The sequence below is a fragment of the Canis aureus genome, chromosome 10 (genome assembly GCF_053574225.1).
Source record: "Canis aureus isolate CA01 chromosome 10, VMU_Caureus_v.1.0, whole genome shotgun sequence".
NCBI lineage: Eukaryota > Metazoa > Chordata > Mammalia > Carnivora > Canidae > Canis > Canis aureus.
This window is the reverse complement of record NC_135620.1, coordinates 10,591,045-10,616,202: the sequence shown is the minus strand read 5'-3', so window position 1 is coordinate 10,616,202 and position 25,158 is coordinate 10,591,045. Positions and strand designations below refer to the sequence as shown.

At 40.0% G+C, this 25,158-nt stretch overlaps 1 protein-coding gene across 2 annotated transcripts; it reads right to left on the bottom strand.

Annotated features, from left to right (window-relative positions):
* Positions 1-304: 304 nt before the first annotated feature.
* Positions 305-18,101, bottom strand: LOC144321966 (uncharacterized). Of its 2 annotated transcripts, none has more exons than XM_077911332.1 (9): positions 17,887-18,101; positions 16,146-16,280; positions 14,580-14,717; positions 12,121-12,234; positions 8,257-8,370; positions 5,619-5,750; positions 4,387-4,503; positions 2,104-3,140; positions 305-948 (listed from the first exon to the last, which is right to left on the bottom strand). In XM_077911332.1, exons 1-8 carry the CDS (start codon positions 17,954-17,956, stop codon positions 2,455-2,457), a joined length of 1,506 nt encoding a protein of 501 aa, XP_077767458.1. In that variant the 5' UTR covers positions 17,957-18,101; the 3' UTR covers positions 305-948; positions 2,104-2,454. The 2 variants fall into 2 exon arrangements, with proteins under 2 accessions (XP_077767458.1, XP_077767457.1); XM_077911331.1 differs by having other exon boundaries at positions 5,619-5,753; positions 17,887-18,100.
* Positions 18,102-25,158: the final 7,057 nt, after the last annotated feature.

Genomic DNA, 25,158 nt, shown 5'->3' with positions numbered 1-25,158 from the left:
CCTATGACTGTATATCAAGTGTTTGTAAACATACATGTGCCCAGAAAAGCCAAGCAGGGTATTTTCTTTGCTTTTGTTTCATTTGTGCAGTAGCTTTTCCTCTCTCAGTAATAAGAATGTCTGTCCCCCAGTCAAATAACCAGGCAGGTGAACGTATTAGACAACGACACAGAGAAAGATATATGTGCATATAAAGGAAAGGATATAGAAAAATAAGTAAAACTGTTAACAAAGACTACACTGGCAGAAACTTGTGGGTGCGAGTACAGGGGAGGAAGGGTACGGATTACAATCTACCACATAGTCAGAGTCTTCAGGCACATATTCATGGATATAAGATGTCGAGGAGGGAAATAAGTTAGATGGGGTGAAAAATCTATAGCCAGGCTGGAGAGTAAGACTATGAGCCAGGTGTTCACACCTGCAGTAAATGCAAGGGATTTGAGAAGCCGCAAGCAGAACTCAAACTAGATTCTTTGTCAAGTTAGCAGTCTCCTCCCCCGAATCCTGCCAAGCTGTCATCAATCTTCTGCTCCACTGGTGAAAGCTCTAGGTAGGAGAAATGTGTTTTCCACAGTACTAACATCTCTAGCAATACCGCCCTCTTCCCCACAAGGCAATATTGCAGGGATTTTCAGCGGTGCCTGACTCTGGCAGGGTGGGGGAGAGTCAGCAGGAGCAGAGACTCTTTCCTCTCAGGGCTCCTGAGGGCCTGGTATTCCCCGCATTCCTTGGGCTTCTCAGGCCTCTCTGTGGATATTTTCTCCAGAGCTGGGCACCACATTTCACCAGGTAACTGGGAGCAGCTGCAGAGGATCAGGTACATCCATCTTTAGCCGGTCCTCCCTTGATGCTATGGGACTCATGAAAACGTCTGTACTCCCATCAGACCGCAGGAATGTGCTGGATACTGTTGTTTGAAATCTTTGGGGTGATGGGTCTGTGTGGCTGTGAGAAAACCAAAGCAGAGAAGAGGATCATTCAGTGAGGAAGGCAGCTTTTCTTATTTTTATGATAAATGTTCATTCGCTCTACATGATTCAAAAGATTCAGGGCAATTCCCAGGCTCCAATCTAACTGACTTTTGGACCCCAGAAGATGAGCCCTTCCTATATCCCATTGACTAAAAAGCCATACTCTCTCTCATTCATTTTGCAACGTCTTTGCAACTTCGTCTACGTTTAACCCCTCTACTGACCTCTTAGAATAAGGCACTCGCAGCTGTAGGGAGAATAAAGAACAAGATATGGGAATTGCGAAACTTCATAAAAGAATATGGGGATCTTCCAGGAAGCAACACATTAAAAGTTGCCAGAAATCAGGGTGCCTGGGTGGCTCAATTAAGCATCCGACTTGATTTTGGCTCAGGTCATGATTTCAGGGTTGTGAGTCTAAACCACGTGTCAGGTTCCTTGCTGGGGGATCCTGCTTAAGATTTTCTCTCTCCCTTCACCAACACCCCCTCCATCCCCAACAACCCCGGTTGCTCTAAAAGAAAAAAAAAAAAAAAGGCAAGCCAGAAATGCCAGAAATGGTCCACAGCAGAATAGTAGCTTCTTTGTCTCTCTTCTCCAGTTGCATCTGACACTTTAAAGGAAGCAGCCAGAACTACTGGCTCCTAGGATATATTAAATAGGAGTCCTCTGGTTGTTTCTTTCAAGTGGTTGTAACTCCCTAGCAGGTTCTTCCAGGTATGAAACTCACATGACATCTGAGATCTCACCCTGACCCAGGAAAAAGGTGGGACTGTGACTAGCCTTCATACTAACCCTTGTCCATCTCTGCTCTGCCCTTGAAAGGGAGGTAGGCCCAGGGCTAAGACTCCTGTGACACCTGGTTTATCTAAGGAATAATGGGCCCAGGCTTCTCTGCCCTACTTGACTAGTCTTGTCCTTACCCATCTCCTCAAAGGCATAGGAAGGAAGCAATCTCATTAATTCATCATCCATCAAGTATTCCACCCCAAGTATATATTCCTCTGAAGAAAATTATGCATCATAGTTATTATAGAACCCAGGGAGACATTGCTGGTGGATGAACCTTTTCTCAGAACCCTGAGTCCCAGGCATCCTCGAGGTGTTCTCCTAGCCCTAGGGCCCTCACCTCTTTGACCATGTGGCCTCCAGCAGTCCCTGCTTCCAGGGAGTCTCCTTTTTTCAGTGTAGTGGTAGAGAGGATACGCTGGTGTACGATGCTCTTTAGACTGCATGTGAGTGTCTTGCTGTTCCGCATGGTGAGACCCACCTTCTTCTCCTCCTTCTTGGGAGAGCAGTGGATAGAGTGGAAAGGGGTCCTCTGCTCCTGTTGCTGCTGGTGCACTGGTAGTGGCGGGGTGGTAGATGTGTATAAAGAGAGGTGGGTACGAGGGTTGTTTAGAGAAGATAAAGAAAGCCCCTTGGTAGAGTCTGGTTTACTCTACTTTCTCTCTCTCAGGGGCTGAAGAGAGTCTGTTTATTAGCATGAAGACATGTTCATGCCAGAATGATGTTCTTTCTGGCCTCGGTGTGTTCTCTTCCCGGTATTCTCCCCCCTTCTCTTCTTTGCCCTGTTCTTCTTGCTCTTCAGCCAAGCTAAGGCCAGATGGAAAGTATGGCAGCTAAAGCCCTCAGTGACCCCATGCTGGACGTGCTCCCGTAGGGCCTCTAAGCTGGGGAAGACCCGGCAGCAGCCCATGCACCTGAAGCCGCTATCCAGGGCCACAAGCCATTCGGGGGTCTTGGCCCTGGAACATTCCTCCACAGCTGGAGTCTCTGCTGGGCTGTCAGCCTCCTCCTTTGCCTCTTGAGCTTCACTGTTCCAGCTGGACTCACTGCCAGTTAGGAGTTCCTTCGTACACACATGAGACGGGGTGACTTCTGTATGGACCTTTTCAGGAAAGGCCATTTCTTCTAGTCTTGCCTTCTTTGAGGGAGGCTCCTGCTCTTCCTCTGAATCACTTAAGACAGCCACCCCCCTTTTCATTTGGACATGCATGTAGTAAATTTTCATGAGCCTTTCCTTCTGTGGTTGTCCTGAGGGCTCAGAGGGCTGAGTACTACTGACCAGATGGAATGGAAATGAGACATATGGAAAGGGCGAAGAAGTCTCATGTTGCTCAGATTGTCCAGGATGAGAAACATCTTGGTGTTTTTGATGGCTTCCTACGAAAGAGAATTTCAAACGTAAGACAAATAGAGTCTGTATGTGACGTCCGGAGGTGTCAAGGTGGCCATGAGAATATTCCCATGCAGATGTGTGGAGCAGAAGTCTGTACACATGTGGTATTTCGGCATTCTATGAGTGGTGTGTTTTATTTGAGGTGTGTACCTGCTATAACTATGCAGGAATGTGGGTGTAGTGTGTCTTGTGGACTTGCATGTGTGTTTTGGGACACATCTGGTTGAACGCTTCCTTTAAGAATGTATTTATTTATTTATTTGTGAGAGAGAGACAGAGACAGAGAGAGCAGAAGTAGAGGGAAAGGGACAAGCAGACTCCTTGCTGAGCGTGGAGTGTGACATGGGGCTGGATCTCACTACTTTGAGATCATGACCCGAGCTGAAACCAAGAGTCGGATGCTCAAATGACTGAGCCACGCAGGCATCCCTGGTGACTGTTTCTGATGTTAGTCAGAGGTGACAGTGAATGAGTGTGTGCATGTGTGTTACATAGTGTGACAGAGCATGTGAACAAGTGCGGGAATAATGCTGTTTCCTGTTGACACTGTAGCTTAGAATGCCAGCAGAAGTGACCTGAGCTCCTGAAATATGCCGCTCTGTGAAGTGCCCGAGTCTTCATGAGTGAAGTGGCATGTGGATGAGAAAGGCTGTACATGAAAGTCCATCCTCCTCAGGGTATATCCATTTTCTGCAGTTTGGCTTAGTGTGAGGGAGTTAAAACAGGTGATCTGTACAAGGGGTTGTAAAGGACTTATGGTATTAGTGTGTGAGTGGATGAGTCTGACTGTGTGAGGGAATGAAGGGACAAGGGTGTAGCTATGCCATGCCAGAGACTGGGAAAGTGAATGAGGAAGGAAGGCAAGGAGAAAAGGAAGGAGAAATGGGACCAGAACTGGTAGGAAGGAATACAGATGCAGGAGTGTGGGTGAGGTTGAGTTCATGCACCTCTGAGGGGGAAGGGTGTGATGAAATGTCCACACCACTGAGGTGCTCTACTTGACCTGAAGCTACAACGGTGACTGGGTCCTCCCCCTGAAGGTACACTCCCTTTCTGTTCCTCTGCAGGGGCTTCAGTCCTAGTCCCTCTGCCCTGAAGCCCTCTTCTGCTCTCAAGGGGAGAATAAGATAAGTCAGGCTTGGGCTGAGCAGCTCAGTTGTACCTGCTATCTCTGCTCAGACGCGACCTGTGTATTTCCCTCACCATCCTCTTTAGCGAGGATAAACTTACCAGAAGGGGAGATGCAGACGTATTCTGAGGAAGAAGCCTTTTCTCCTGCAATCTCACTGCCAGGAGAGACCACATATGACTCAGGCTGAGGCACATTCTCTTGGTTCTTCCAGAATTCTGGGGAAAGGATTAAAAACAAAACAAAACTCTGAGATATGGCATCTTCTGGAGTCTGTGTCAACTCAAAGAGCTACACTGAATGGATATTATTAGTTAGACATCATTACCACACATGAGACTTAACTCTCATAGAAACTAAGGTGACTTTCTTCATTGAAATGCTATGATTTTCAGGTGACTTTATCTTTTAAAACTTCACTTACTCCTAAATATAACTAAATAATAATTAGTAAAACTGTGTTTATAGTGAATGACCATGATATTATCTCGTGAGATTTCTGGACATGTGTAGAGAGTATTGGACACTTAGAACCATGCCTGTAAAACAGTATGCAGTCACTAAAGTAGGATATTCTCAGCTTGGTTTTCCTTATAGGACACTGTGCAATGAGGGGGCATGGGGTGCAATTTTATGAAGAATTCTGCATGTGTATCTCTCTACGTATGTACTGATATCTGGTATCTATCTATAAACCCTTAAAAACACACGAAGTAGGTATGGATGGATAGATGGATGGATAGATAGATAGATAGATAGATAGATAGATAGATAGAGGGCAGCCCCAGTGGCTCAGTGGTTTAGCGCCACCTTCAGCTGGGGGTGTGATCCTGGAGACCCAGGATTTAGTCCGACTACAGGCTCCCTGAATGGAGCCTGCTTCTCCCTCTGCCTGTCTCTCTCTCTCTCTCTCTCGTTCTGTGCCTCTCATAAAAAAATAAATATAATATTTACAAAAGATAGATATATAATGTACAAATGCAGGTAAAATGAATTTTCAAGGTTCCCGGGGAACCCTGGTGCTGGAAATGTTCAAATTAAGACTTCACGGTCATGGCCCAAACTTCCTTTCCGAAAATATATTTCCACATTTCTCTTAGATATTTTATCTTCTCATTCAGATCTTTTAAGAGCTTCTTCCAAAGAAGACAGGGATGCCTCCCTGGTACATTTCTGCTTATTAATTAGGAATACAGACCTTGGACAGTCCTCGTGAGAAGGGGTCCTTTATGGCATTGCGGGGCATAGGCTCGTAATTCTAATTTTTGGCTAACATGCTGCCTCACCTCCCTGCCTGATTTCCCCCCAGCCCCTCCCACTCCCACCATATTACCTCTGTCAAAGAGCTTGTCTGCAGGAGAGATACGGGAAATATATTCTGAGTCTGAAACTTCTGCCCTCTGGCTGTGGCCTTGGGCCAACCCAGAGGGTCCAGAAAGTAGAATGTCTTCATCTGTGTTTAAGACTTCTGGGAAAGAGAAGGACAATCAGATAGATGATATCTTTGCCTCCATTAAACATTCGAGAAATACCATGTATAATAACACACACAGCACTTGTTCCCAGGAAGATTATAGTCTGGCTTCTATCCAAAGGTCTAAAGTCTAGGTACCTAAAAATATTTGCTGGAATGAAATGTCTGGTTACCTATGAGAGCATGAGAGCCCTAGGTTGTTTCCTGCAGTTGATCAGAGGCTCAAATTCTTGCCTGGCACATGGTAAGGTGCCCATATTATTTGTTATTACTACTCCATTTACCACAAGAATAAATGCAGAGCAGGTATGTCAGTACAGGTCTTCAGTCTGCCACCTGTGGTTTATGATACCGAGGTCCTGCTGCCTCCGGGGAGGGTTAGGATTTACAGGGAGGAATGACAGACTGCGATCTGTTGGCCTCCTCTTCCACATATCTGCTCCTGTGCTCCAGGGACCTCACCTGAGGGCTCTGCTGCACAGCTCTGCAGGACTGGAGACTCCAGGGGGATCCCCAAAGCTGACTCCAGACGGCACTTCCAAGCATGGGCACAGCTCAACTGTCAGGAGCTACGGACTGGCCAAGTGGCTCAGCTGTCACTTGGCCTAGTTAGTGGTGTCATCTTCCTCATGTTCCACACACATTGTTCTGATCAGCTTTTGCCTCTATACTTACCATACTCATAAGCCTACCACTAAACTTTCCCAATTAACAGCTAAATTCTAAGTTGTTGATTGTTTTCCTAGTAAAATATGTATATTTCTGGGATCGGGTTTTACCTCTATCATGAACTTCAACACATCCCGAAAATCGCCAGTTAGTTTTTCTTCCTCTTAATCTACATTTCCAAACTCAACACTCAGTAAATAGGTAAATTTCTGTTCCTGATAAAATAACTCAAACATATTAAGTCTCTTCCTATGTTTAAAAAGTTTTTTGAAGCTTATACCCAAATTTAACTTCACAAAATGCACCTACTTTGTCTCTTAGGTCACTGAAGAGTATCTGGTAGGTCATGTTATAGGCATGAGATAAGTCAGTGGGGGGTGGATTATTTTTTAGAGACGTAGTATGTGTACCGTGTTCGGTGAGTACTGTCTGATTGTGTACGTGTCTGTCATGTTTCTTCAACAATTTTACGTAGGAGGCGTACGGGTGCCATGGCCATTCTACGTAAAGGTAGCATGAGCATCATATATTAGCGGATGGTACTGCATAATCCCGTATATGTAAAGGTGGTATGAGTGATCTGGGTGTCATGTACTACTGAGGTTCAAGTTGTGACGTACTGTCTATTTGATTTATGAGAGAGATATGGACCTGCGTAATTTTGTGAGTTCTGTTGAGATTGTGAAAGTGCTAGGATAGAGGCAAGGTTAGAGGCAAGACCTCACACAAGGTCCTAGATTGTGGAATTACATGAGGGGCCTAAGCAACTTGGGACAGAGGAGTTTTACACGATGTTATATGATTGTGTGGCTTTGTTCCCTGTTAATGTGAAATATGAAGTTCTACAAGAATGAGATTATTTGTGTGAGTTTGAGATGATAGTATCTAAGGAATGACATTAGAGAAGGAAAACTTGAGGAATACATATGCTGCAAAATGAGTTGTGAAGGTTCAAGATATGAGGATCTGAATTTATGAGTCTGTCTGAGAGTATAAGGAAATGGGAGCAGAGGGATGCCTGGGTGGCTCAGTGGTTGAGCACCTGCCTTTGGCTCGGGGCATGAGCCTGGCTTCCCGGGATTGAGTCCCACGTTGGGTTCCCTGAGGGAGCCTGCTCCTCCCTCTGCCTATGTCTCTGCCTCTCTCTATATGTGTTTCTTGTGAATAAATGATTAAGATCCTTAACAAAAAAAAAAAAAGAAAAGAAAAGAAAAAGAAAAGAAAGAAATGGGACCAGAGAATGGGAAATGAAGAGACAAGTGTCAATAGGGGTAACTGTGAGAGGACTTTGTGCTAAGACTAGTAGAGTGTGTGATGGAATAAATATTCCTGTGTGCTCATGAGGGTTAGGAGGTTGTTGGAGAAGAATCGAAGGGTCTCTTTCAAATCTCTGCCCCTTCTTCCCCCATGAAAGGACATATGCTAAGGAGTTCAGTCCTCTCTTAGAGAAAAAAGCAAAATCTACAGGTTCCTTCTTGGATGCCCTATCTGTTCTTTGCTGGCCCATTTCACACCAGCTGTCAGAGATTTCTCCGAGAGATCTGACATTTCTTTAGACTCCACCTTTGCAAACATGGCCATGCACTTATGGATATTTGTCCTCTCTGAGATTCCCCTTGAATCTCCAGGCTTTGTTTTATATAGATGCAATGAACATCTCCTGGAGAGAAAAAAGACCTTGTGTTATCCCTCTTATCTGGACATGGGCTTGGATCACTTTATATCTCTCATCTATGAGTCTGTAAATAGAAATGCTCAGCTGGACCCTCAGCCATGCTTACATCTCCCTTTGCCACTACCCACCTCCAGTTCATACATCTCGACTTACCCGTATTCTTATTGTCAGAGGCACAGGGGAGGTCACTTGAGACAATGGCACTGTGTTCTTCCTGTGAGGTACTCTCACCAGGCTGTGGTATATCCTTTTGCTTCTTTAAGATTTCTGTAATTTGAATTAGAATTAAAAAGATATATCTAGTGTTTCATATATTCAGTGCACTTGGATTGCTTACTCTGTGTCAGACACTCAGGGATAGTATAGTCTCTTTCCTGGCCAAAGCTCCAAAATAGAAGCATTCGACCATTTTTACTTTCTCCCAAGTGCTCATGGCTAGCTGGATATAATATATGTACATTGTCTTTATTGAGGTCGCTGCGGTGTGTCTTGAAATTGTGTCATCACAGTGTACAGTCCATATATTTTAGTATTTGTTTCCCTGACTATACATACGTCACTGTGTCTCACGCATTCATCAGAAGATGCCCATATCCTATCTGCAGAGTCCATAATGTTACATTTAAGGCCCAAGGGACTTTGCAGATATTTTTAGATTAAGGACCCTGAGATGGGAACATATTTGGGATTAGATGAGCGGTCCATATGCCGTATTTTAGACTTCTGACCTCTACAACCATAAGTGAATAATACTTTTTTGTTGTCCTTAATCCACTGTTTGCGGTAAATTGTTAAAGCCTTCGGTAGATGATAATAAATGCTCCACATACTCTGGACTGACTAGGGGATTTACAAACGGGCAGGCTCTATTTACCTGATTTCCTTTCTTTTCTGAGTGTAGAGTTGTTTATTTGAGTCCATGGTGCCACCCATTCTTTGTGCAAAATAAGGAGCTTAGAATACTTGAGCTCCCAGTCATGTTGTATGTGACTGTCATGCAGTACTTCAGTTACATCTGTTTGGTGGATTATCTGCGAATCAGTGATTCCTGGTTTGGGTGTGGAAATCATCAAAACCTACTGGCATTCAATCACAGACTTCTCAGCTCACCTTCCGTTCCTGGCTTCCATTTCATCTTTCCAAATACGTTCTGTGTTTTCAAATTTTTTATCTTTTATGTTTTCTACTTTTTTATCTGAAACCTGTCTTTTTTTCACCCTTCTTTTCTTTATGATGTGACTGTTCTTTTCATCCAGCACATTATCTTATATTGTTATTAGATAATTGCTGTGGATATGGTCACTGCCTGACAGATCACCATTCTTTTGAAAGACGGTGTGCTTCTCCCCAGTTGCTTTAACATCTTTGTTATTGAGGTTCTGAATATTGGCTTTAGTGTCCTTAGTTTAGTGGGGATTATTTTTGCCATTTCTGTAACGAGCTTCCTAATAATGTTTCCTGATTCTAAGGGTTTGTATCTTCCAGAGTTCTGAAAAAAAAATCTTGGCAATTACTTCTTTATCTGTCTTACGTTCTCTGTTTTATTCTAAACAAGCATTAGTTTGATATGTCATACTGTCACATTTTCTCCTCATTTATCTTAATCCTTTTTTCATATTTCCAATGTATTGATCACTCTGATTTATATTTGTAAGTAATTCCCTGGCTCTAGCCTTCAGGTCACAAATGTTCTTTTCCTCTGACAAATGTGATGTTTAACTCATCCACATTTTTTATGATTTCTAGAACATTATTTCTCATTTCTAAAACTTGTTTTTCTAAATCTTTTTATTGATAGTGTTTTATGTTTTTACTCGTTTAATAACTGTAAACATTCTTATTTACCATTCCTATTGTTTCATTAAATGATTTTCTTTGAAGCTAAATTTAGTGTTCATTGTGTTTGCAGAATCTACTTTAGATAATGTGTTTTGTAGAGTTACATGGGGAGCTCATGCTCAGTAAGTCATTACCTATAAGACTCTTTTACATGGATGACTAACGATTCAGAGCTCTTTTACATTCCTTCAGTGGGAAATTACTAGAGTACTGCAATCTTTGGTTTAATTTTACATTAACTCTTCTCTTGTAGGTTTAACTGACATCACAGCAATTCTGGATATGATCAGTTTTTGCCGCTATACTTACCATACTCATAAGCCTACTACTAAACTTTCCCACTAAACAGCTAAATTCTAAGTTGTTGATTGTTTTCCTAGTAAAATATGTATATTTTTGGGATCGGGTTTTACCTCTATCATGAACTTCAACACATCCCGAAAATCGCCAGTTAGTTTTTCTTCCTCTTAATCTACATTTCCAAACTCAACGCTCAGTAAATAGGTAAATTTCTGTTCCTGATAAAATAACTCAAACATATTAAGTCTCTTCCTATGTTTAAAAAGTTTTTGAAGCTTGTACCCAAATTTAACTTCACAAAATGCACCTACTTTGTCTCTTAGGTCACTGAAGAGTAACTGGTAGGTCATGTTGTAGGCATGAGACAAGTCAGTGGGGGGTGGATTATTTAAGGTACACACGGTATGTGTACCGTGTTCGGTGAGTACTGTCTGATTGTGTACGTGTCTGTCATGTTTCTTCAACAATTTTATGTAGGAGGCGTACGGGTGCCATGGCCATTCTACGTAAAGGTAGCATGAGCATCATATATTAGCGGATGGTACTGCATAATCCCGAATATGTAAAGGTGGTATGAGTGATCTGGGTGTCATGTACTACTGAGGTTCAAGTTGTGACGTACTGTCTATTTGATTTATGAGAGAGATATGGACCTGCGTAATTTTGTGAGATCTGTTGAGATTGTGAAAGTGCTAGGATAGAGGCAAGGATAGAGGCAAGACCTCACATGAGGTCCTAGATTGTGGAATTACATGAGGGGCCGAAGCGAGTTGGGACAGAGGCGTTTTACACGATGTTATATGATTGTGTGGCTTTGTTCCCTGTTAATGTGAAATATGAAGTTCTACAAGAGTGAGATTATTTGTGTGAGTTTGAGATGATAGTATCTAAGGAATGACATTAGAGAAAGCAAACTTGAGGAATACATATGCTGCAAAACGAGTTCTGAAGGTTCAGGATATGAGGATCTGAATTTATGAGTCTGTCTGAGAGTATAAGGAAATGGGAGCAGAGGGATGCCTGGGTGGCTCAGTGGTTGAGCACCTGCCTTTGGCTCGGGGCATGAGCCTGGCTTCCCGGGATTGAGTCCCACGTTGGGTTCCCTGAGGGAGCCTGCTCCTCCCTCTGCCTATGTCTCTGCCTCTCTCTATATGTGTTTCTTGTGAATAAATGATTAAGATCCTTAACAAAAAAAAAGAAAAGAAAAAAGAAAGAAATGGGACCAGAGAATGGGAAATGAAGAGACAAGTGTCAATAGGGGTAACTGTGAGAGGACTCTGTACTAAGCCTAGTAGAGTATGTGATGGAATAAATATTCCTGTGTGCTCATGAGGGTTAGGAGGTTGTTGGAGAAGAATCGAAGGGTCTCTTTCAAATCTCTGCCCCTTCTTCCCCCATGAAAGGACATATGCTAAGGAGTTCAGTCCTCTCTTAGCGAAAAAGCAAAATCTACTGGTTCCTTTTTGGATGCCCTATCTGTTCTTTGCTGGCCCATTTCACACCAGCTGTCAGAGATTTGCCCACACTATGACCAACAGAATTCATCTTCTCAAGTTCAGACTGAGTTTATATTTCCATTTCTCAGAGAGATCTGACATTTCTTTAGACTCCACCTTTGCAAACATGGCCCTGCACTTATGGATATTTGTCCTCTCTGAGATTCCCCTTGAATTTCCAGGCTTTGTTTTATATAGATGCAATGAACATCTCCTGGAGAGAAAAAAGACCTTGTGTTATCCCTCTCATCTGGACATGGGCTTGGATCACTTTATATCTCTCATCTATGAGTCTGTAAATAGAAATGCTCAGCTGGACCCTCAGCCATGCTTACATCTCCCTTTGCCACTACCCACCTCCAGTTCATACATCTCGACTTACCCGTATTCTTATTGTCAGAGGCACAGGGGAGGTCACTTGAGACAATGGCACTGTGTTCTTCCTGTGAGGTACTCTCACCAGGCTGTGGTATATCCTTTTGCTTCTTTAAGATTTCTGTAATTTGAATTAGAATTAAAAAGATATATCTAGTGTTTCATATATTCAGTGCACTTGGATTGCTTACTCTGTGTCAGACACTCATGGATAGTATAGTCTCTTTCCTGGCCAAAGCTCCAAAATAGAAGCATTCGACCATTTTTACTTTTTCCCAAGTGCTCATGGCTAGCTGGATATAATATATGTACATTGTCTTTATTGAGGTTGCTGCGGTGTGTCTTGAAATTGTGTCATCACAGTGTACAGTCCATATATTTTAGTATTTGTTTCCCTGACTATACATACGTCACTGTGTCTCACGCATTTCATCAGAAGATGCCCATATCCTATCTGCAGAGTCCATAATGTTACCTTTAAGGCCCAAGGGACTTTGCAGATATTATTAGATTAAGGACCCTGAGATGGGAACATATTTGGGATTAGATGAGGGGTCCATATGCCGTAGTTTAGACTTCTGACCTCTACAACCATAAGTGAATAATACTTTTTTGTTGTCCTTAATCCACTGTTTGCGGTAAATTGTTAAAGCCTTCGGTAGATGATAATAAATGCTCCACATACTCTGGACTGACTAGGGGATTTACAAACGGGCAGGCTCTATTTACCTGATTTCCTTTCTTTTCTGAGCGTAGAGTTGTTTATTTGAGTCCATGGTGCCACCCATTCTTTGTGCAAAATAAGGAGCTTAGAATACTTGAGCTCCCAGTCATGTTGTATGTGACTGTCATCCAGTACTTCAGTTACATCTGTTTGGTGGATTATCTGCGAATCAGTGATTCCTGGTTTGGGTGTGGAAATCATCAAAACCTACTGGCATTCAATCACAGACTTCTCAGCTCACCTTCCGTTCCTGGCTTCCATTTCATCTTTCCAAATACGTTCTGTGTTTTCAAATTTTTTATCTTTTATGTTTTCTACTTTTTTATCTGAAACCTGTCTTTTTTTCACCCTTCTTTTCTTTATGATGTGACTGTTCTTTTCATCCAGCACATTATCTTATATTGTTATTAGATAATTGCTGTGGATATGGTCACTGCCTGACAGATCACCATTCTTTTGAAAGACGGTGTGCTTCTCCCCAGTTGCTTTAACATCTTTGTTATTGAGGTTCTGAATATTGGCTTTAGTGTCCTTAGTTTAGTGGGGATTTATTTTTGCCATTTCTGTAATGAGTTCCCTAATAATGTTTCCTGATTCTAAGGGTTTGTATCTTCCAGAGTTCTGAAAAAAAAATCTTGGCAATTACTTCTTTATCTGTCTTACGTTCTCTGTTTTATTCTAAACAAGCATTAGTTTGATATGTCATACTGTCACATTTTCTCCTCATTTATCTTAATCCTTTTTTCATATTTCCAATGTATTGATCACTCTGATTTATATTTGTAAGTAATTCCCTGGCTCTAGCCTTCAGGTCACAAATGTTCTTTTCCTCTGACAAATGTGATGTTTAACTCATCCACATTTTTTATGATTTCTAGAACATTATTTCTCATTTCAAAAACTTGGTTTTTTAAATCTTTTTATTGATAGTGCTTTATGTTTTTACTCGTTTAATAACTGTAAACATTCTTATTTACCATTCCTATTGTTTAATTAAATGATTTTCTTTGAAGCTAAATCTTAGTGTTCATTGTGTTTGCAGAATCTGCTTTAGATAATGTATTTTGTAGTTTTACATGGGGAGCTCATGTTCAGTAAGTCATTACCTATAAGACTCTTTTACATGGATGACTAATGATTCAGAGCTCTTTCACATTTCCTCAGTGAGAAATTACTAGAGTACTGCAATCTTTGGTTTAATTTTACATTAACTCTTCGCTTGTAGGTTTAACTGACATCACAGCAATTCTGGATACATCCCTCAATAAATGATATTTTCCCCAAAATGAATGCACAGAGTTTCTCTCTACCATCTGATAGTGAAAACTGTTTTTTTTTTCTTTTTGTTTTTGTTTTTTTAGATTACTTACGTTTAATCACGAGAGACAGAGAGAGAGAGAGAGAGAGAGAGACTGGCAGAGAGAGAAGCAGGCTCCACACAGGGAGCCCGACATGGCACTGGATCCTGTGTCTCCAGGATCAGGCCCCTGGTTGAAGGCGGCGCTAAACCACTGAGCAAACCGTTCTGCCCCATGAAAACTGTTTGTATTCAGTTCCTAGTGAGGATACAAGAACAAGAGACTCAGATTCCCAAATAAGAGATGAGAATAAGATTATAACTGGGTCTGATGTGTTTCTTTCTCCCACTAACTGAGAGATGCTGAGCTGGGTGTCTACCAGTCTGTTCAGGCTCCCATTGCCCTAATCTTCCCAGACTTTGCTTGCCTTTCTTTTCCCCTTACCAGTAGAAGACAGATGACTCAAGGAGGAATAACAGAAGTATTCTGATTCAGAGGATTCACCTTTTGCCTCAGGGACCGCAGTATTGTCTTCCAAAGAGTGGCCAGGTGGTGGATCACATTTGCTTGATTTTAAGATTCCTAAAAAATTGAATATAAGTCAGAAAAACAGCTGGTTCCATTCTGTTCCCCCTCCTATACTCTTCGCCCTAACCTATTCTTCCCATTGATTCTATGGAAATACTTTGTTCTGAACAGTAATCTTTAGTTTGGGCAGAGAATTGGTATCTTTCAGCATCCTATTCTTCTATTTGGATCCTCTACTATGGGTCCTCATATTCATTCATCTTGGTTAGAATTTTCAGTACCATTTGCCTTCCTTTATATTTGTTACATTTTTATCCTCTGCATTCTACCTACTAGAGATTTACTGCCTCAAAGGAGACAAAATCTTAACTTTTGAAGAACACATTCTTTATTTTTATGTCAATGTCTCTCTTTCCATGCTAACCAAGCTCGTTGCTCATTAGTTAATTGCTGAATATCATCATCACCTCTTATGGATATGTCTGATATGTGCATTACATACCTACTGTGGCAAAACGGTGTGATGGGTGCAATGTGCTTTGTGTCTATATGTTCCTAACATGTTGGTTTAAACAGAGCTAGGGCTTAAAGTGTAATTGATTTGGTGCTTGTGAATCTGAATATGAGATGAATTTTTGTGTAAGTGATAATGGTATGTACGCTTTCTGGGTTTCAGTTTAGCACATATCCATGTGTACAGATTCTGCGTCCTATGTCTACAGATTTCAGTGTTTATATTTTGTTATAGGACTTAATATTCTCTTCGAGACTAGACTTGACATATTTGTGAAATATAAAGGAAGAATGAAATAACATTAGAGGATGTAAAAATCAAAGGTTTTAAGAGAAAGAATAAATGAACTTTGAGACTATATTTATATTCATACATATGCATAGATATAATCTATATTTATATTTAAATTAGTTATATTAGATAAATTTCACAGATGTAATGGTGAGTGAAAGAAACCAGACAAAAACTGTACATTGTATGCTTCTATGACATTTAAAAACAGGGATAACTAAGCTTGGGTTTTAGAAGTCAGAAAAATTATCTGTGTTTGTGTAGCAGGAACAAAAACATGGCATAGAGAATTGAGGTGCATATGGAAATTATAAGGAAATGAATGATGAGAATAAGGAGTGCAGAGAGTCTGCACCGGGATAACATATGTGCTTTTGCTGGTTGACACTGACCTACCCTTCCATGTTTCTCTGGTAAAATTCTCATACCCAGACCCTCTCCCACCATTTCCTCAAATAAAACACTGCTCTCTGCTGATCTTTTTGGGATTACTCCACTCCTTTTAAGTATTTTTCCCTTGCAACTGATGATTTCTACCACTGGTCAGAGAAGAAGACAGAGATACAGTTGGAGTTTCTTTCTGTTTTGGTCAGCCTTTCATCAACTGATGATCAGAATCACTCAGTTCATCTCTGGCTTCTACCTAGATTCCATTTTATTCAATAAACTCTCCTTACCAGCACCAGTGAGCTTTTCTTGGGAGGAGGTGCTGAAGCATTCTGAAGAGGAAGAAGAGTCCTTTTCTGTCTGGCCTGAAGTTGAGGCCACTGCACTTTGTTCATGCTGTAGAACTTCTTCTACGTTAGTACTTGCTGAGAAACCACACAAAAATAATAAAGATGTGGCCCATGATTGGTGTTTGCGAATTTATCCATCCATTAAACAAACAAGAAGAGTATAAACAAGACACGTTTAGTGAACACACATAGCCTCCATTTTCATGGAGAGCATAAATATGGTTCATTTATTGTGTTTCTATCAGGAGGAGTTGGGTTTGTACAATGTTCCTTGTAACTGGAGCAGAAAGTGCAAGCTATCTCCTTTCTACCTGGACATACTACTAGATTGTATTTATCAGCATCTCTTGCGGCAGTTCTGACAATGGGATTAAGTTTTTGAAAATGGAAAATGACTGGAAATGACATGTGACCCTTCCAAACAGAACCAAAAATACCTCTTCTGGGTCCCTCCACGCTCTTCACTTTTCCAGCTAGTTGGGATGTTGATAATCCAGGGTCTATTTTAAAGCTCAGGTTGATGATAGCAAAGATTCTATCAGCCCTGGAGACTTGCCATATTCCATTTTTATATACTCTGAATTGTTATATAAGCAAGAAACCGATTCATTTGTGTACTAGTTACAAGGGCCAAATCTACTCTCACTAATGACGTAAGGACGTAATGTGTTTTTGAGAGGCAAATAATTGGATCTGGTACAGAGTAAGTGGACAATTATATTTGATATTAATTACCTTTTCCTGGCATACTTATATTCTATATGTGTGTATATGGGAAACACAGTAATGAGTACATGTTTTCCATGTCTCATACTTTACACTCAATAACAACTCTCAACACGGACTAATTTTATTGCAGGTAAAATACAGATAACCTCACTTTCCAGGCTTCTCTCCCCAGAAAGCACATACATTGTTGGAAATATCAAGTCCTCTTCCCAAGTAGGAGTCAACACTTGTAACTTCAGGGTTAGCCTTAATCTGCCCTCCCCCAACTCCCCAGCACTGAACAATGGTTTCTCCTCCTAGATGTTACTTGTTTACTTTTAATTTCCATAGCAACCAGAACTACTTCAGTTTTCCATTTCTTCAGAAACAATCTCCTCAATTTAACCATTATCATTAAACAGTGGTATATGTACATATTCTGCCCTTTTCTTGCATTTTAGATAGGAACCCCGCATTTACATTCTCATAGTCTGAGACAAAATTCTTTTTTTGCTTCTGAGTAAGTAAATTCTGACTTTATACTCTCACCCCTGTACAACCAGTTTCAAGTGCTCTTTTAAAAATTTCTCCTTACTTCTATGAGCCACATTTTCTTCTTCATTAACAGGAGAAAGTACTACTGGAAAACTTATAATAACATCCTATACTACATCAATGCCCTTAGGCAGAAATAAAATATAGGAAAATACAATTTCCACAGAAAGAGTACTAATCAGCCACTCACTAAGTCTGTAGTGCAGTAACCCAGAGTGACATAGAGATGGCACAGGTCTTAAGCTGCAGAGACAAGGTTTTGGTCACTTGAATTTTCTCTTGACTCTCAGAGACTATCTGAGCCCTCAGAAAGACTAGCATATGTACACATCCCTCCCCCGCTTCCCTTCTTCTCTCCTCCTTTCTTTAGAGGCAGTTCCTTGTCACCCTGTGCTCAGAGAAGATGCTTAACACATACCTTTTGACCTCTTGACAGTTTGGGGGGAACTTGTCCTTTCTAGATGCTTCCTTTTTCGTTTCTGCTTCATGGTTCACCTCTTCAGAGAGTGAATCCAATCAGTACCTTTCTCCCTGAAACTCAGCTCAGAGAGTCGGCTAACAATAACGAAGAATCAAACTAGTTCACTTGTACACTCAGGAACAACAAATCAGTAGAGAAACTACTTCCTCACTAAATCACTGTCCTGACCAGTGCTCAACATACCAACAGGGCTATTATGATGCAAGCCAGCATCAGTGTTCTGTGACCTAGGGATTACATCAGCACACACCAGGAACCCTGCTGATACTCACAGGATTCAAGGACTGCCACAACTCAGACTAGAGCCATTGCTTTCATCCACTGGGAACTATCATCAACTTGAATTTGTGTATCTTGCACTTGACATCAAAACAAGAGAAAAGAGGACTTGGATTAACTAAAGAACATTCTTTCTTGTGTCTACAGTAACCACATCATTGAATCTCCCCACAGAGAAGGCAATACCTGAGACAACTAGGGTTTAACCATGCCTGAATGATAGAAAACAATTCACATTAGATCTTATTAGTAATATTATTTAACTTATGTGAAACAGTTATAGCTTTGGTATATGTGAGTGTATAGGTGTGGATTTGAGGGCATTTCATAATTCTATACAACGCTAAAATATTTTGAATTTTCCCCCACCACTGGGAATAGTCTCGTGTATTTTTACAACAAGCCACTGTCTCTTTTGCTATTCTTTTCCTAATTATTTCCCAAGAGGTTTGGAGAAAGAGAAAACCCCTAGATTTACATTCCCTGGCCCTCATAATGAATCCTATTCTGGTCAAGCCTAGAAGTCTCATTCTCCAGGCATCTGTTCCAGGCCCCAGTCTATGTCCTCTGGAAACAGCTGGGCTCTGTACAGAGTCCAAACTCTGTGGTTAGCTCCATCCCACCTCCCATCCACCACTGCATACACCCCCCTCCCTCAGAGACAATCTGTATTTACCTTTATTTATCAGTTACACTAGAACCAGGCCATGGTCTCGAGCCTCCTTCAGTCTTCTCTGGCCCCAGTGGGTGCTGCCTCTGTACATTCCCTTCACTTACTAGAGGCTCAGCCTCTTAGAGTCACTGAATGGCAGGCACATTCATCAAGAATGCTTAGCCTTCTTACCGATCAGAGAAAGTAAAAACAAAAATTAGATACTATTTTACATGTATCACATTGGTAAAAGTTAGGTCAAACTATACACATGATTATAAGGATATGGGTTAAAAAAAAACAAATCTTCATGATCTAAAATGTCTTCTGCAGCCATGCTGAAGAACAATTAGTCAACATAATATAAAATTAAATAAGCATATAAGCCATGATCCTATAATCTCATTCTTTAAAGGGACCATTGCAAGACTGATACTAATACCATTATTTATATTAGCAGGGAGCTGTCATGTTAGTTTAGTTTCCAACTTCAGAGGAATGGGTAAGCAAAGTGTGGTAGGGACATATGACAGAATTCATTGCCAGGGATAGACGTCAAGCCCCTTAAAATACATGCCTACAGAGCAGAGCACCAGGAAGGAACTGGCAATCAGAGATTAAAACAAAAAGAAAAACAAAAACAAACAAAATATAATCAATGAAATAACCACAAATATTTCCTTGACCAGACTAGTGACTAAGGAGATTCATGAAATTAAGAGTGAATACATTTTGGAAGAAAAAAAAAAAAAAGAAAGAATTCCACCCAAAAGTAAAATGGCTCAGATTATGTCCAGATCTAAGGAAGAATTGTTCTAAACATCCTTTACTGTGTTAATTCCCTATGTCTGCTACAGTAAAATAGAAGAAATTAGTGACTTAAAATAAAAATTTATTATCTCACATACAGTTCCAGAGGCCAGAAGTCTGATAGGGATCTCACAGCCTGAAATCAAGGTGATAGTGGCACTGGTTCCACCCAGAGGCTCCAGGGGAGAACCTGTTCTCTTTTCTTTTCCAGGCTTTCAAGGCTGCCTGCATTCCTTGGCTCTTGTTCCCTTCCTTCATCTTCAAACACATCGCTTCAACAACCGTTTCCATCGCACATCGCTATTCTATTTTTCTCTTACTCCCCTCTGCTAAGGATTCTTTTTATTATATCAGCCCCACACAAGCAATCCAGAGTATTTCTCTCTCAAAATCCTTAACTTACTCCCTTCTGCGAAGGCTCTTTTAACACTTAAAGTAACATATTTCAGAGGCTCTAGGGATTGGGGGACTGGACATCTTCTTCCAGAGGCAGGGAGAGTGAATATGTCAGCTACCACAGCAAGACAAAAACAAAGCATGTCAGAGTAAATTCACTCCCAGAATAAAATATGGTGAGGTAAGAATACAAATTCCAAATTAAACAAGAGTAATGGGGTGGGAGGTGGGGGGTGGGGGCAAGACCCATTAACTATATTAACACACTGAGTAAAACAAAACAGGACAAAAGAAAGGAAAAATCCCCAGTTTGAAATTAAACATAACCCAAGGAACAGAAGAACAATGGCATGAGAGTTCTTCATGCCATAGGTTTTAAGCAACTATATTCCCCAAAACAAGAGCTCTAGGACAAGATGACAAGTCAATGCAAAGTTATGAAAATGGATAATTCAGAGTGGAGGGAAAAATAAAGACACTAAATAAGGTCAAAATGGGACCAATATACAAGTTAGAACCTGAAAGAAGAAAGATTTCAAAGTGAAAAACTGGCATATTGATTTGAGGTAAATGTAAAGGAAAGAGATATATAATTAATTAGGAGACAATGAATAAAAAAGAAAAGCCACATGCTGATACATAACAAAGAGGTTAACAAATAAATCAATTAATCGAGATATAATATCCATAGAATACAGGAAGAACTGAAGCCACAAATGAAAAGGGTATATATTTTTTCAGAAAAAAAAATGAGATTACAACTTACAGAAATTTATAAATCCCAGTTTTATATATATCTTAAAAGAAACAAACAAAATTCTTCAGGTGCCCTAGGAGAAGAAGCAAGTCCCTGTAAGGGCTTAACATTAAGCTGGCTTCACCAATCCATAAAGCAAAATCTACTGCTTGAAAATAGTATAGTAGTATCTGCAGGTATTGAAAGAAAGAAGGTGTGAAACTGAGATATTCTTTGTAGCCAAGTTGTTTTTAAGTTCAAAAGCACCTGGCAGACATTGTCAAATGTGTGTCAAATGTTTTTTCTGGGAACACGTGTGTTCTAAAAGAGTCATTGCTGAGAAAGTCAACTTTGTGATAAAGCCAACTCAGAAATGCTGTGAAGAAAAGACAAGTGTGATACTCCGTGCCAAAAGACAGTGGGATTTCTTTTTTTAAGATTTATTCATTCATGAGAGAGAGAGAGAGAGAGGCAGAGACATAGGCAGGGGGAGAAGCCCTGAGCCAAAGGGAGACACTAAACTGCCCAGCCACCCAGGCATCCCAAGACAGTGGGATTTTGAAGCACACAGCAAAGTGTGATGGTAGGAGTAGAGTAGGAATTGACTGACATCGTTTTATTATAGTGTTCCTACAAGCAAAGTTTGGGTTTCAGGGCCTTCAAGGGCCAGGCCATGTCTCTTTCTCTGACTTTCTGTGATCCTGTTTTCTCTTACCATGTGCTCCCACAATGTCAAAACTCTGATAGTACCTCTGCATGATTGTTTCCCATCTCTGTGCTTTTGCCCAAACTCTTCCTCTTCTGAGAACTCATACAAAATCTGGGGCTTAACTGTCATTGTATTTAGTACAATAGATGGTTGGCTGGTCAACTTTCAAGTTTTCCAGGGCAGGAATTTCAGTGTGTACATACATCTCTGTCTTACAGGGTAGTGAGTGTTCCGGGTATCCTCTCAGAAGTAAAAAACAAGACAAGAAAACCATAGATAATCAGAAAATTTTAAAAGCAAACAGAATTCTCAGAAATACATCATCCATGAGCCTTAATTGAGAAGGCATACAAAAGGGGCACCTGGGTGGCTCAGTTGGTTAAGTCTGCCTTGGGCTCAGGTCATGATTCTCACTCATCCTGGGTTGGGTCCTGGAGTTGAACCACCCACCTGTACCTTGGCTCTCTGCTCAGCGGGGAGTCAGCTTCTTCCTCTTCCTCTGCCCTCCCTCCCCACTTGTATTCTCTACTCTCTCAAATAAACATAAAAATCTTTAAAAGAAAATAAAAAGTATGCAAAAAAAAATAATATGACAATGAAATCCAGCCAACTCAGAGATGACTTTTTAAAAACTCCTTAAATACTATGAATATTGTAAAATGAATGGGGAAGAGCAGTGAATCCATCTAAATACAAAAAAAATAAATAAATAAAATAGATTATGGTTACAGAAGAGAATGCATGTTTACAAAATAGAAAAAGGTACAAAATCTGAAAGAGAAGAGGTGAGTACAAATGCTTTACTTTCATCTTAAATGGCAGGATTAAATTGATACTATCTAAGAATAAAATTTAAAATTTTAGCTATCTCAATATGTTTTAACCTTTATTCTTAATCACAGGAGTATTTTATGTATTAATAAATGTGTTTTTATGAAACATTTAAAGTTCAACACTGTCAGCTTAATTCCTATTTCATTTTTTGATGAGTTCAAGTATAATTACATTTAATATTTACTTAATTGTAGCGTAATTCAATTTGTTCCTCTTTCCATCCACCATTTATTTATGTATCTATCCATCCATTTATCCATCCAGGTGTATACAGGCATAACTGAAGGTACTCAACTAGCTTGACATTCAACAGATGTTGAAAATGATTACATTTTAGTAATTTGGAGTAATTTTTAAGAACTTTTGAATTCCCATTTTAACATGCAGTACTCATGCAAAAACACTGAATTCATCCTAAAAGTCAAAATAATGTAAATCTGGGGGAAATAGTTTGCAAACTTGGGATAATTAGTTTATGATTCCTTTCTCTGAGTACTTCCTCTTTTTAAAGTACTTCTGCTTAATAATATGTAGTCACATTCTTCAAAGTTTCCAAGTTTTAAAGGAGTATAACAGCCTTGATAAACATTTTTATGTGACTGTCCTCTTATAAACAAAGATGGAATTTATGTGATAATGGATTAAATACTAGTATGTGAGATATCAACTAAAAATAATCAATGAAAGCAGAGCAACACCTTCAATAACATTACTAATCTCATTAATCTGGTACATGATCCAATGATAGTGAAATGCATATGAATATAATTATGTAACTAACTGCATCCTGAGGCACTCTGTCCCGAAGTCGTTCTCACAGGTCAACACTATTTATTTACTTATTAATTTTTATGTAGGCCTTCTAACATTTAATAGTAATTTGCAAATTCTTCTAAATGGACAGCTACAGTTATACATAGAACTAGGTGAGTCGATAATAAATTGCCTCATACTAACTGTTTAAAAGGGAAAAAAATCCTCAAGAAATAAACGTCCATCAAAATGTAAACCCTAGAAGAGTTGGATCTATGAGCTACCTTGTTAACTGCTGTAACTCTACTATCAGTGATATTAGTAGATATTTGAGATTTATTGAACAGAAATATATCTAAATCCGGGATGCCTGGGTGGTTCAGCAGTTGAGCGTCTGCCTTCAGCTGAGGGCATGATCCTGGGATCCAGGATCGAGTCCCACATTGGCTCCTTGCAGGGAGCCTGCTTCTCCCTCTGCCTATGTCTCAGCCTCTCTCTGGGCCTCTCATAAATAAGCAAATAAAATCATACACACACAAACCCACACACACACACACATGTTTGTGTTTCCAGTGACGCCTTTCTTAAATTTTTAAATTTTTTAAATTTTTTTAGTTTAAATTCAATTAGCCAACATATGATAATACATACTAGTTTCAGATATAGTGTTCAATAATTTACCAGTTGCATATAACAGTGCTCATCACATCATATGTCTTTATTAGTTTTAATTTCTTTAACTTATTGGGCTAGATAGGTTAAAATGGCTAAGAGCAAAATCTCAGGTCAATTGAATTTCCTGGAAACTGTCTTAATTTACAATTGAATGAGAGTGTAGGTATTTGGCACGTGGCCCATTAATGTTAAAACGCTCAACTGAAGTAGATAGTGTTATATTTTCTTCTCTTGGTTCCTCATTTTGGTGTCACCTCGAAAGGACAAGCATTTATCTCCACACCTCTTTCACGGCCAGAACTAGTATGAGGCACCTCAGACACACAAGTCAAGGAGAATTGGACTTGCCAAGATTCCCAAATGAAGCAGTTCTTTGGATTTTGTGGCCTGGGAGTCTCTTTCTCTCACCATCTTCTCGGCCCTCTCATTTTCTGCTGATTTCTTCTCTGACAGTGTATGGAGAGAGTGACTGGCAGTTTCTCTCTACAAGGCAGTTTTACTTCAGAGAAGAAACGTGACAATGATACCGTAGAGTATTAATAATACTTTAGCCAGAATATTTTGCAATTAAAACATTCAGATTGTGAGAATTAAGCAGATATAGATATAATGTATAGTTCAGATAATATTCCCCTGGCTATGTGACATAGGTTAGCCAATAATCAATGGTTTCTTCAGAAAGATCTCACCATAGGCGGAATCTCCTCATCTTACACATGTAATCACAGAGCTCTAGCCAGGCTTTCTATGATGCTCTGTATTCCCTGTCTTTATTCAAACGCCTCTTCAATTTCATATTCTTATTTCCTTCTCTTAAGTCTTATTCTTCTTCCTATTTAATATACTGTATACACTGAAGAGAAGGGGCAGAAGGGAAAAAGCATTTATTGAACTTTCTGCTGGGTGAGCCCCTGGTTAGATATTGTCCATCTGATAACCTCATATATTTACTTATTATATATAAGATGTCATAATTTATTTTTTTTCTATGAAAATAATTCTTAAGAAGGTCCTAGAGTTCATGGCTCACAATAATAAAGGCTTAATTTCTCCCTCTTGCACAGATTTCAATAACAAAGGGTTTTTTTTTATAGTTATATATGTATAGGTATAAAACCTACATGTCCCTGAGCAAATCTGGCATTGATTTCATCTACCTTTAGCTCAAGAATAATAAGACTCTCTCTTTTTGTCCTTAGGACATAAACACAGGTTTCTTACTGAATTCAAAGATATAGGCATCTATCTAGATAGAAATAGGTAAATAGTCCATTGCTAGGGTAAATAAGGTGCAAACCACTTAAGTACAGCATCTATGTTACAGCCACAATTATTCATTTTGGCTGAAAATGATTGATCTGAAAT